Raw genomic sequence first — 14,512 nt, 5'->3', positions numbered from 1 at the left:
GGGTAACAACTTGCTCAACACTTACTATGAATTCAGTACAATTTTGCCTACCTTACTTTCCAAATCAAGACACACAGCAATGAGGATGAATGATCTTAATTATTGAAGACATTTTTTAATATTTTTACATTAAAATGAATGTTAGAAAGTAGATTTTAAAATTGCATGAATTTTGAAATTAGAAGAGGACTTCAATGAGCCATAGGTCTCTCAAAGGGTCACTCTGAACTATGCCTCAGAACCCTTGAGTCCAAGTGCTCAAATCTTTCTGCCACAATGGGCATACTTGGAAGAAAATGACTGAGAAGTAGTTTTCCTTATGTAAAAATCCATGATGCAATGCAGTACATTTGTTTCCTGTTACTACTTGTAATACTAAACCAATTTTATAGCATTCATAATCAAACATCTGAAATGTAATGCATCCAAAGATGTATTTAGAATATTTTTTTCTTAAGACATTTAGTATAAAAGGAAGAGTTTTGAGTCATAAACACACATTGCAGTCCCTCTATTTTGAGTAAAATAGCATTATCATTAATTTTAAAAACACTAGGGAAACACCAAGGTCCAGAGCTTTTTTCCTAAACAATCATTTTCCTTCCATAAATTTATTTTTGTGCTTTTAAAATTCTTATATGTAATTTCATTCATATTTAAATTTTTCTTTATAATTCAACTACATATGTGGTCTATGTACCAAAAAACTAGAACATAAAGTTTAGAATATGTTCAAAAGTGAATCATTCAATTCAATTTTCAGTTCTTATAAATTAATAACAAATGGTGCTTACAGATTTGATATCTGGAACTCACTGGAAATAGTTACTCAACTTACCTGGTGCTAATCCAGCAGAAGCAGGGCTTCCCATGGAAGGGTGAGAGAAAACTTGAGAGAAGGCAGACATATTTGACTGGGACACGTTACTCAGCCTGGAGGTTGATCCTCCTTTAGGAATAAACTCGCTTGCAGTAGGATTTGGTGTCTATTTAAAAATCAAATATATTAAGTTAACATACTTTTGGCCCAAAAAAGACATTGAATGTACTAGGCATTACTCCACAATGTTTTCTTTACTGAATAAAATATTTTATTGAAAGGTTTAACACATGTTTTAGTTTCCACACTTTGGTGTAGATTGATTACAATTCTAAAGGAAATTTGATCATCAAATTTGAGGAGGTCAATCTTTCTTTTACAGAATTTCAATCTCAGTAACATGTAAAATCTGCCCTTACTGTCAAGCTTGCATCATTACTTAACTATTTTAACACATTTTAGAGAACTGGGAAGTTGAGACTACCTCAAAACTGAGCAACAAGTTTCAAATTTAGTACCTTTAAACCACTTCTACCAGGATAAAGGTCAAAATTACCTTTCTTCCAAAATTAATCACTTCCCTTTTTGTAAGCACAAACATTTCCCCAATATTATGCCATGTATTTAAGTAACAGAGCAAAGGGCGGGGGGCACGTGGGAGGAATCATGACCCCCCAAAAATACATGTAAATATAAATACAAGCCCCAATGTCTGTGTAGTACCATCATATGACAGACATCAGAAATATTTTACATGAGATTACATGGAAAAAATTTTCGTAGTGGTACTATGATACAACTTCGGATATATTCAAGGAGGATAGTACCTCCAGCTCTAAGAGCTACTAGAACATTAAGAGATCTAATATCAAATTCATAAAAACTCTGTTTTTGTGCACGGTGAATTTCCGTAGGAGGCAGACAATGAAAAGATGAACTACTATACAACCCAAGAACAGCTTCCTTATTTGATATGAAAGACATTTTAAACTACCGAGAGTTCAAAATATGGGATTGTGTCTCAGTGGTAGAGGGCTCGCCTACCATGTGTGAGGCACTGAGTTCAATTCTCAGCACCACATTAAATAGACAGACAGACAGACATATAGATAGATGTGCTGTGTTCATCTACAACTAAAAAAAATTGTAAAAAGAGTCCAAAATACTAATTTAGAGGGTAACAAGTCAACAGGGTAACTTAATTTATAAACTCTAAAACAAATATTAGCATATATAAGCCATCTAAAATTAAACACACAGTAATAAAATACAGAAAAAAATGCTAAATCCAGGCTTAAATGAAATATACTAGAGATACAGAGTTGAATCTTTTTGAATCCATTATCTAAGACACAAAATTGTAAAAAATAATAATCAGGTCCAAGCCAAACATATTTTGCAAAGGGGAAAAATATCTTTTTTAAAATCACATAAATGTAGTTTTAACAATCCTTCAAAATCTCAAGTTTTCAAAAATATAGTGGCATGTTCTTTAAATGAATAGAAAACAAACACTGCATTTTACTTATATAGTACTTTCTAATTATAAGGGAACAAATGGCTTCTAACATGAGACAAATAAGTCAGAGCTCTTGAGTATTAGTTAACCCCAACTTCTTAGAAATCAAGGTCAAGATTTTAAAAAAGCCATCAGATACCCTAGCAACAGAGTGCAAAAAAAGATGAGGACTTCGGGATTACTAGATTACTAGAGAGATAACAAAGCTACACAAGAGAAATCAGATACACACATGAACATTTTTAGTATTTTCTTGAGAAATAAGCATTAGCTTTTCACACAAACCCTATGATTTCAGTGACTAGACTAATTTCAAAGCTGAGTTTTCCACCTTACATATGTTTTAAATTATTGTGAAAGGCTTTTTTCTTTTCTTCCTTTTTTTTTTTTTTTTTTTTTTGGTACCAGGGATTAAACTTGGCAGCACTTAACCACTGAGCCACATCCTCGGCCCTTTTTTGTACTTTTATTTAGAGACAGGGTCTCACTGAGTTGCTTAGGGCCTTGCTACAATTGCTGAGTCTGGTATTGAACTCACGATCCTCCTGCCTCAGCCTCCGGACCCACTGGGATTACAAGGGTGCGCCACTGCACTCATCTGAAAGCCTATTTTTAAGAAACCCAAAAAGGAGAAAAAGGAAGGAAAAGTCCATAATTGTCAATATAACAAACTTTAAAGGGCTTCTAAATTTATTAGAGTAGACATTATTAAAATTAATCTATTAAAATTTACACAATAAATTGCAACTTACAGAGATTAAATAACGACAGATGCCAAAAACTGACCCAACAGTGAACTGAAATTAAGAAGTCAAAAGAAGGATCTAAACTCTTTCCTCCTTTCCTATTTACTATCCCTTGAGTGGGTGGTTGGGAGTTTGTTTTGTTCTGCTGTGAGCACTTAAGATTGGAGAAAAGATACAAGGACTTAAGCTACAGGAGGAAAAAATTACATAGAATTTAGGTGGTACAACAAAATCTAGGAATAAAAGAGCAGAGCTATTACTAACAGATAATATAAATTAACCATAAATTAGTGAACTATCAAAAATAAAGAAATAATGGAAAACTAAGATCTAACCTAGGATACATTTTCATGAAAAAATTCTTCAAAATAATAATAAAAATATGCATTCTTAAAAACTTCTTTATAATGTTACTGACTTAAAATGTAAATAAGATTCTATAAAAACAATCTATTAGCATAATAGCATAGGCATACATCTTTAACATGTTAATTTTGGGGAATGTAAGTGAAAACTGGTAAATAACACCAATCACATTAAAATATTTTTCAGAAAATAAACTATTCCTGATAGGTTTAGAAGGTAAAGGTTCTAATAAGGAAGACTCAAGAACTTGAGTTATGCAAATTACTTGTCTTACTTCGACAACACTACCACATACATGAAACAAATAAATTGAAGTTTTTAACACTTCTGCCCTATGATTAAAATAATCCCTTCCTGGGTTGGGGATGTAGTTTAGAGGTAGAGTGCTGGACCGGCATGCAGAAAGACCTAGGTGGAATCCTCAGTGCCACAAAGTATATTTAAAACCCCTTCCTAATTACCTAGATTTTTCTATATAATACTGATTTTTAATTTTTTAGTAAAATTTACATGTAAGTACTAATTTCTATTCACAATTTTAAATTCTAATTTGTATTCATATCGTAAAGCAGTTCTAAATGTTTTTCTAAACATAAAACTTAAATATAGTTTTAAGTTTCCATACACCTAAATTTACCCTGTAATTTTTGTGGTGGGAAAACAACAACAACAACAAAAAAAACACTACCAAGAGCTTTCAGAAGTCTCCAAACTGACACCAACATTTGGATATAATCTCTACCTGAAACCTTTGGACACAGATATATTAAATCAAGAGTCCTTGACTTTGGTTTACAAAAATGACATGTTGTTGTATTAATGCTATATCTTAAATGAGACATTTCAATCCAGATAGCCCATCTAACCCTACTAATAATTGCCTATATACAAATGATCAACAAAGGCTTTTTACAAATGCAGTAACTTTCTGATGAGGTTTTAATTCATGTTTAATACAATTTTATGGTTTTCTACTACTCCATATAAACTGGTATTTTTAAAGTAAATTTCAGTACGTAATATTCTGATACACTTCACTAGAGAGAGAAGACTACAGTAAGATATCCAAAAATTAAGCGACTGTGCAATAAGATAAAAACTGCAGCCATTAAATTTTTTTTCATTAGGTAGAAAGAGGAAGAGGTTTATATTGAACAAAGTATAAGACAGGATATTATGTAACATTTCAATTTAAAATGTCAACCAACAAAAGGGTCTAGAGAAAATGTATTCTCACAGCAATGGGATAAATGACTAAGAAACTATTAATATTCCGAAACACTGTTGTTGTTGTTGTTGTTTTTTAATCACACAACTCATAAAACTATTAAATACTTTCCATGGTATGGCTCCTTATAATAAGCTTGGCTTGCTTTACCTACCTTAATGGCTTCATAAATAGATATCATTAAACTTTCTATTCTGAATAAAACATGACCTGGTGACTTTTTCTTTTTTTCTGGTAGTGGAGAATGAACCTAGGGGCATTTAACCACTAATCCATATCCCTAGCTCTTTTAAATTTTTTTTAAACTTTGGGACAGGGTGTTGCTAAGTGGAAGGCCGGCTTTGAACTTGCAATCCTCCTTCCTCAGTCTCCAGTCACTGGGACCAGGCATGCACCGCCATGCCTAGGTCTGGTAACTTTTTCTTAACAGCTTTATTAAGATTTAACTAGGGGCTGGGGTTGTGGCTCAGTGGTAGAGTGCTTGCACAGCACAGGTGAGGCACTGGGTTCAATTAAAAATAAATAAAGGTTAATTTCTTGGGAAAAAAAAGATTTAACAATAAACTTCTTTAAATGCAAACTTTGCTAACTCTTGAAATGGGCTGTACAATAAAAAAAAAAGCTTCCAAATCAATTTAATGAACATATCCATTATGCTAAGTCTTCATAGGCTTTTTAAAAATCCCTTCTTCCAGGAGGCTGAGGCAGGATGTTTTAAAAAGTTTCAAGTCGGTCTCAGCAACTTACTGAGACCCCATCTCAAAAAATTAAACCCCATCCCAAAAAACATTTATTATTAAATCCCCTTTTCCACCACAACCCCCATCTTTCTAGCTTCCTTTCTGCAGGCAACCACAGATCAGCTTTCTATTACTATATAAATTTTCTAGAATTTTAAATAAACAAATTATACATACATATGCATGTGGTGTTTTCAACTGACTTCTTTCATTCAGCATCAAGATTCATCCATGTCATTGCATCTATCAACGTTTCATTTATTTGCTTAGTAATCAAGAATACAGATTCACAGAACAATTTATTTGTCTTTATTTATTTATTTAGGCACTGGGGATGAGAAACAGGTTAAATTGCAGTGTTGTAAGCAGACATCCTTGTCTGTCTTCTGATCTTTTGGAGGAAGCATTTAATTTTCCAGCAATGAGTATGATATTAGATGTAGTATTTTTTTTTTTAATAGATGCACTCATCAGATTAGGAATGTTCCTTTATATTCCTAGTTTGCTGAGAATTTTCATCAGGAATGGATAACTAGATTACGTTAAATGCTTTCTATCTACTGAGACAATGATCATATTGATTTTGATTGGCTAATATAATTTTATCAACTGCTTTTTAAAATACTGAACCAACTCATTACAGACAAGTTCCACTTTGTGGAATGTTATACCTTCACATTTGATTTCCTAAAATTATGTTAAGAATTTCTTCAACTATTATATAAGTGTTATTTGTAGCCTTGTATTAATGGAATGTCTTTGGTTTTGATATCACATTAATGATAACCTCATAGTTGGGTTATATTCTCTCCTTTTCTTTTTTGAAAGTTTGTGTCAAATTTGCACTACTTTTTCCTAAATGTGGGGTATTCACCATTGAAGCTATCTTGGCCTTCTTGTGATAAGGTTTTAATATGTTTACAGAGCGAATGAAGTGAATAATATATTAAGTAGTATGTGTCTTTTGAAGATTTTTTTTCCATTTCATCATGTCAAATTTATTGTCATAAACTAGTTCATAATGTTCCTTCAGTAATCCTACAATATCTGTAAAAGCTAGTGATGTCACCTATTTCATTCCCAATATTGGTAACTTCTCTCTCCCATTTTTTCCTAATTTATCTGCCTAGATGTTTATCAATTTAATGAAACTCCTCAAAGAATCAGCTTTTGGTTTCATTATATTTTTTCTATTTTTGTTTTCAATTCTATTGGTTTATTCTCTAATCTTTATTTTCTCATGGTTCAATTGGCTGTTTTGTCTAGTTACTAAGGTTAAAGGTGTATCACTGATTTGGGAATTTTTCCTCTTTTCTAATGAAAAAATTTGGTACTACACACTTCCCTGTAATGCCTGATTTCATGGCATCCCATAAATTGTGATGTTTTCATTTTCATTCAGTTCAAAATACTTACACACTTGACTCCTGAATAAAAGTACATTTATCCATTTTCGAAATATGTAAAAGTTTCCAAAGAGCTTTCAGTTACTTTTTTTCTTCTTTGGTACCACGGATTGAACTCAGGGGCACTCAACCACTGAGCCACAACCCCAGCCCTATTTTGTATTTTATTTAGAGACAGGATCTCACTGAGTTGCTTAGTGCTTCACTTTCGAGGGGCTGGCTTTGAACTCACAATCTTCCTTTCTCAGCATCCCGAGCAGCTGGGATTAAAGGCGTGTGCCACCATGCACGGCCTGTTACTGATTTTTAATTTAACTGCATTGTAGTCACAGAACATATTTTTAGGACTTAAATTCTCTTAAACTTATTGATACATTTTTATGAATTGGTCTGTCTTGGTTAATGTTCCATGTACACTTGAATAGAATATGTATTTGGCAGTTGCTGGGCAGAGTGTCCTATATGTGCCAATCATGACAAGTTGTGTTTTGGAGTTGTTCAATTTGCCTATCTCCTTATTGATTGCTTGTCTTTTTCTTCTATTACTAAGTGAACAGTGTTGAAAACCTTAGAACTGTCTGTGTCACCATGTAGTATACCCGGGCTTTGAAAACTCTGTTGTTAGATGCATAAAACATCCAATCTCTTGATGAACTGTCACTTTTATCAAATGATTTTCTTTATCCCTGGCAATATTTTTTGCTTGGAAATATACTTTCTCTGACATAGAATTGTTGCAGCTTTCTTTTCACTAGCATGATATAACTTTAAATCTATTTTTTAATATTTATTTATTTATTTATGCGGTACTGAGAATTGAACTCAGTGCCTCACACATGCCAGGCAAGTGCACTAATGCTGAGCCACCGCCCCAACCCCTAAATCTACTTTTGTCATCTAGTTTAAAGCAAGTTTCCTGGTAGCTTCATATAATTGAATATCCCTGAATGTTATTATGGTGTTTAGACAATGTACACTTAATGTAATTAGTGGTGATTGGATTTAAATCTACCATCTTGCTTTTTTTTTTTTTTTTTTGTTTATACCATCTGATGTTTTTTGCTCCATTTTCCCCTCTTTCTCATTCCTGGCTGCTGCTGTGGATTTGGGGGGATTAACTGAGTATTTCTATGATTTCATTTATCTCCCATCCTGACTTATTAGCTAAAACTTTGTTCTATTATTGTAGTGGTTGCTTAAGATTTTTAAAGTACATACTTTAACTTATCACCACCTGTCTTAGTCTGCTAGAGCTGTCATAACAAAACACCAGACACTAAACAACTGAAATCTATTTTCTCAGTTTTACAAGCTAGGAGTTCAAAGCAAGGTGCCACCAGGGGTAGTTTCTTCTGAAGCCACTTTCTTTCTTTTCTAGATGGCTGCCTTCTCACTGCATCCTCACATGGCCTTTTCTCTATGTACTGGCATCCCTAGTATCTCCTTCATTTTAGAAGTCATATTGACTTAGGGCCCCAACATTTTGACCTCATTAGACTTTAATCAACTCTTTAAAGGCCTCAACTCCAAACAATATAGTTACATTAGAGGTTAAAGGTTAGAAATTCAATATATATCAATGAGGGTGCGGGGGGAGATGACATAATTTAGTCCATAACACAAAATACGACCCAGCTTTATTAGTATTTCAGATACAGTATGAAAAGTTTTCCATATTATACTTCTCTGTCTCCCCTCAAACTATTTTACTATTGCCATATTTTTCTACATGTTATAAACCTTATAAGCTGTTACTTTTGCTTTGGAGGGTCAATTATCTTTCAAAGGGGCTTAGATTGTAAGGGAAAATGTTTCTTCTATTTACTCATATAGCTAGCTATTTCCTGGGTTCTTCATTCTTTTAATTACAACCTTTAATATTTATTTAAGTATTTATCTGTTGGGGATAAATTCTTTCAGCTTTTGAATATCTGAAAATGTCTTATTCCACATTACACCCCCCCCTTTTTTTTTTTTTGACAGAGCTGGGTATTGAACTCAGGGCCTCATGCTTCCTGGGCAAGCCACCAAGCTACATGCTCAGCTAGTTGAAGACTCAAAAGAAATAGTATCTTTCACCATATTTCACCAAAGATAACATCTTCTATTATCACAGTCTTGTGAAATAGTTATTGGTGTCGTAATTTTAATTGACACATCTAACCTGAACTTCACCAGTTTTTATGGGCACTCCATTTTTATAAGATATTTTTCCCAAATATAGAATTCTAAGCTGACATCATTTTTCCTTCTATAGTTTAAATATACTGTTATACTGATTTCTGGCTTATATTATTTTGAATGAAAAGACCTGGTATCTGTATTTTTGTTCCTCAAAAATGCACACCACCACTACCCCAGGCTGCTTCTTTGATGTGTCTTGGTAATAGTTTTCATGTCTCTTGGACTTGAGATTCACTAGGTTCATTGCATCTGTGGGTTTACAGTTTACATCAAATTAGAAATACTTGTCTAATATTTCTCAAAATACTTTTAATACTCCCCCTGCCTTCTTCAGGGAATCCAATTACAAGTATGCTAGGAAATTTGATGTTGTTCCACATCTCACTTTTTCTCCATAAATGGCTTTTTGAGCAACTTCTACTGCTATGTCTTTGAATTCACTACCCTTCTACAAAGTCTAATCTGTCATTAACTCAACCTATTTTTCATTTCAGACACTATAGCTGAATTCTAAATGCTGAATTTAAGTTTTTAAATAATTCTTCCATGTTTGCACAAACATGTTTAATATTTCCTCAACACAGGGGACAGAGTTACATTTAACTGTTTTGGTATTCTTTTATACTATTTCTGTATCACTTTTGGTTCCGTTTTGATTAATTCCATCTTCTTCTTTGTATGGTCTTACCTTTCTACTGTTAACTTCCTTTTAACTTTTCACAGGAGGACAAATATTGTGACTTTTGTCTTGTATTCCTTTTGGGGTGGGGAGAATTACCGGGAATTGAACTCGGGGGCAGTCAACCACTGAGCCTCTCCCCAGCCCTACGTTGTATTTTATTTAGAGACAGGGTCTCACTGAGTTGCTTAGCACCTGGCTGCTACTGAGACTGGCTTTGAACTTGCGATCCACCTGATTCAGCCTCCAGAGCCACTGGGATTACAGGATGCATCACCACTCCCAGGTGGTTCTATGTTCTTTTAAATATTCTTGACCTTTGTTTTCCATCATAAACTTGTTTAAAAATTTGTTGATCCTTTCAGGTCTTGCTATTAAGTTTGATTAGGAGGGCACATATTATAAGGCTTATTTGGCCCCACTAAGGCAAATGTCTTCCCATTACCCTACTTCATACTTTATCAATTATGAAGTTTTGCATATTAGCTGGTTAGAACAGGAACTAGTCTATGTCTTATGTGAGCTCTGAGAATTGTTTCCTGTCATCTTTTCAGGAATTTTCTTTTTCCAGTTTAAGTATCCACCTCATTCATTCACATTCTCTGATTAGTTCTCAGCTAAAGACTCAAAGGGTGTTTAGCAAATCTTCACAGTTCTTTCTGTGTGTAGACTCTCTGTTCTTACTACTTTTTATTGTGAACTACAGCCATCTTGGCTACTGCAGATTTCCAGTTAGCTCTTCTGAATTCAGGAGAATGCACCAGGCTTAGAAATTCTCCCAAAGCAGTAAACTGGGGGTCATCACTGGGCTCACCTCATTTGTTTCCCATTTCTCAGTGATCATTGTCCTTCACTGTTCAATATCTAATGTCTTGAAAACTGTTTTTTCATACAATGTTTTTAGTTTTTTAGCTGTTTCTAAAGAAAAGTTCAATCCCTGTTCTTCCATCTTGGCCAGAAAATGAATCTCTTCATGTTTTTCAAAATAAACAGGAGTTCCTTATTTGATCTTAATTTATCAATATATAAATTTCAGTCAACTCTTTTTTATTGTTAGATTAGACACCCACTAGCAGAGAGGTGCTTTGCAACTATCATTTCAAACAACGTATGAGCAAATCAACCTACTTTCCCCAAGTTGATTTCCTTTTCAAGTTTTCTTGTGCTTTCTATATGATGTTTTTTCTAAACAAATAAATTATGTCACAGTTCAATAATCCTTTGATATCTCTGAAGTACCAAACTACTGAGTTTATTCTACATGCTACATATTTCTTAAATTCAACTTCTTCTACCCACGTGACTGTCAGTGTCACAGTTTACACCAATATCATCTATGCCCAGGCTTACTGCAACACTGTCCCAAATGACTGAAAAACTCCAAGATTTTTTTCATCTCACTTCATCATCTACATTCCAGCCAGGAAAAGAGAGAACAAGAGAAAACACAAAGAGGAGGAAAATGGTAAGAAAGAAGGGACAGAGGGAACAAAAGTTTTGTTTGATGACTTTATTGTTAAAATCTACTATATTCTAGTTCTTGGCCTAACTGAGTCAGTTTAAAAAAAAATGGTTTAAAAGAATCCAGAAATAAAAATAATAAACAAGAAAGAGAGAGAGAGAGAGAGAGAGAAAAGAAATGAAACAGAGAGGAAGTTCTATTAATCTTTACCTTGTCTACTTTGTTACAAAATCAAGACTTCAATCTTCTATCACTGCTACTTTTGTTTTTCTATTTTTCTGGGTATCAAAGAAGCATAGTTAGGACTAATTTAAGATTCATGTCCAAAGTGTGTGTGTGTGTGTATGTACACTGGCAAAAGCAAAAAGCAGTGAATTTTGGGGAAAGGCAGAAGATGGGGTACTAATAATAATGGAGAAAGGCACAGAGAAGGAAATTTATTTGCCTTGCTAAAATTATCTTAAGTCATAAAAAGATGAAACCCACAGACATAAGAGCAGTATTATTAAAGCTATTTTTACTAGTTTCAGTGTTCATATATAACAGAGAATGAAGAGGTACAGAGTGAGAAGGAAAAGTCAAATGGCTAACTAGAACCTCTGAGTTCACATTTCCACAAGTTTGATTGGGGGGGGGGGAGTTTTGTTTGTTTTAAGTAGGTTTTATTCCCTCTTATTTTAAGCATGTCCAAATATGGTCAGTTAAAGATTTATTATCACTGGCTGGGGTTGTAGCTCAGAGGTAGAGTGCTTGCCCAGCATGTGTGAGGCACTGGGTTCAATTCTTAGTACCACATATAAATAAATAAATAAGATCCACTGACAACTAAAGAATATTTTTTAAAAGATTATCAAAATATACTCAAATTTCTGGGTTAATCAGAAACTGACCTATATAAAACAAGTCAAGTGCCATCTTCTAAGTTAAAAGAAATCATATAAAAACTATTACTATTTTGAAAATAGTCCAGTAATACAGTTTATGAATTTTCTGAAGCAAACTAAGTTTGGCCCTCTGATTTGAGCGCCTCAATAGAGAAGGTAGAATTTTCTAAATTAGTTTAAAGTGGCTGAGAGAGCAGAAGAAAGTTTATCATTAATTATTTCACATCAGTGTTCTTTTACATAATCGTAAGGGCAAAGAACACACATGTATATCAGAACCCACAAAATGAAAATCAATTAATATAGCAAGCTTTATATTTATTATAGAAAAAAATCATCATGAGCTCAACATAAAGTAATTCTCTGTACATAATAGCTTAAAGCTATAAGCGCCTAAATTTGCAAAATATCTGTCAGTTCCTCCTTTACAGAAAACTGTAAGAAGCTGATTACTAGTACAAAGACTTCTAGTCATAAAACCCTCTCCTAGTATACCCTTTTTTAAAATTTTATTTATTTATTTATTTTTTAGTTGTTGATGAACCTTTATTTTATTTATGTGTATGTGGTACTGACAATTGAACCCAGTGCCTCACACATGCTAGGCAAGCGCTCTACCACTAAGATACAACTCCATCCCTCCTGATATACCCTTCTTGAGAATAATAAGATAATATGTATCTAAATAAGAAATAAGCATCTCCTTTGATCTACCAAGCCCACATCTAGGAATGCTAAGGAGAAAAATGACACAACCAGGAAAGATAAGTTTAGCACAGCATTTTTTATTTATTTTTTAATGAAGAAAATAAGTAAAATATCTATTGGCAGGCTTCTGGTTATGTGGATTATATATAGTATATATAACAGTGTATAGATACTGAAAATTATATGGAATGATATACTTTTAAGATGGAAACCAAACCATATCACTGTTGAGTTAAATAAAATAAAAATTAAACTACAGAACAGCAACAACAACTGTTCATGTAAAATGTTTTACTAATGCCTAAGTGGCGGGAGGGGGAATCATGTATACAGGATGTGTGTAAAAAGAAACTAAAATGTTAAGAAAGATATTATCTCTGGATAGAGAGGTGGCAAAGTATATTTTTTGCTTTCTTCTTTGTACTTTTCTGGAGTGGCTGAAATTTATCTTGAAGTATACATAATTTTAGAAAAATGTTTTAAAAGAAAGTTCAACATTTGTAAATTATAAAACCACTTACAGCATTCCCTTTCATTTGCATGTCACTATAGAATGAGGTGATATTATAAGAATTCATATATAATATGCAACTTTTGAGACCAGTAAATTCAACGCATGCAAAAATGAAAAAAAATCTGTATCTAAAGTATAGAAGATATTTAAAAACAAAACCAGATGAGCTGCTGCTCATCTGCTACTTTTATATGAGTTATTACATGTCATTAATAGTCATGGAGCATACCATCTAGTCACTAAAAGTAGCAAAAATATCAATTTAGGTTAATGAGTAGTCCAGGAAAATCACACTATCACAGCATTCCAGAGAGGCCTCACATAGCTCCAATTAACTACGTCCTATCTCCATGCATATCTCCTATCCACAGCTACAAAATGGTAAAACCCATCTTTTACATTCCACAGTAATAAGAAATTACTTAGAAGCATTTTACCTACCCAAGAATCCTGCCATATTTAATCAGAAAACTTAACATACATTAAGAATTTCAAATTTTTTTCCACAATAATATGTCATAAAACTACCAAGGAAACTTTAAGAAAACATGTAAACAATTTACACTTCAGGACTAACATTAGGCCAAATACTCACTAGATAATAAACACTAATTAAGGTTCACTCATTCTATTATTTTAATAATACCTAAAATTCACTGTGCTAGATACTACGAGAAAGACCTATCAAACCAGTACTATGTTACACTATTTCACAGGCTAGCATTTCACACATATAAATGTATTCTGAACTCAACTGCACACTCCCATAGAACATCCATGTATCAAAAAAAAAAAAGGAAAAAGGAAAAAAGTCCACATTATGCTACATAATGTTGGCCTTCATGGTGAGATATATAAATAATTAATTAGAACAATAAGGTAAGTGGGAGGAAAAAGGGAGCAAATGCTTAATGCTGTCAGTCAAATCTGTATACTAAGACCATATGCTTGAATTAAATCCTAAAATTTTGTTTGCTAAATCAAGACAGAGAAAAGGGTACATCAAGCAAAACAAATGTTGGAAAAAAATGTTCAAAGGCAGAAGCATGAAGAAGAACATGGTACTTCTCATGGAACTTGGGAGGTACTGCAAGTAGTTCAGTAAATCCACAGCAGTAAGCAAGAGCAAATTCAGGAGCATCTTGAATGCTTTCTTAAAAAATATAATCTTTTGATACCAGAACAAATACTCTGAAGTTTTTAACCTTAAGAAATACATATGAAAGAGTATTTTAATTTAATCTCATGGTAAAACA

General features: G+C 33.2%; 1 protein-coding gene across 13 annotated transcripts in view; it reads right to left on the bottom strand.

Moving 5' to 3' along the window:
• The window catches only part of Pan3 (poly(A) specific ribonuclease subunit PAN3), a 139,061-nt gene that overhangs the window by 68,383 nt on the left and 56,166 nt on the right, over nt 1–14,512 (bottom strand). For 11 of the 13 annotated variants that reach the window (XR_007346725.1, XR_007346724.1, XM_015484177.2 and 8 more), the window contains one exon: nt 839–986. The exons of the other annotated variants lie outside the window; for them this stretch is intronic. Coding sequence is in view for 8 of the 11 variants with exons in the window: in XM_015484177.2 (XP_015339663.1) it covers nt 839–986 (148 nt within the window). In the remaining 3 variants the exon portion in view is untranslated. The remainder of the gene's footprint in view (nt 1–838; nt 987–14,512) is intronic. 13 annotated transcript variants of the gene reach the window in all.

The sequence above is a fragment of the Marmota marmota genome, unplaced genomic scaffold, assembly GCF_001458135.2.
Source record: "Marmota marmota marmota unplaced genomic scaffold, marMar, whole genome shotgun sequence".
NCBI classification, from domain to species: Eukaryota; Metazoa; Chordata; class Mammalia; order Rodentia; family Sciuridae; genus Marmota; species Marmota marmota.
This window is presented reverse-complemented; position numbering and strand designations above follow the sequence as displayed.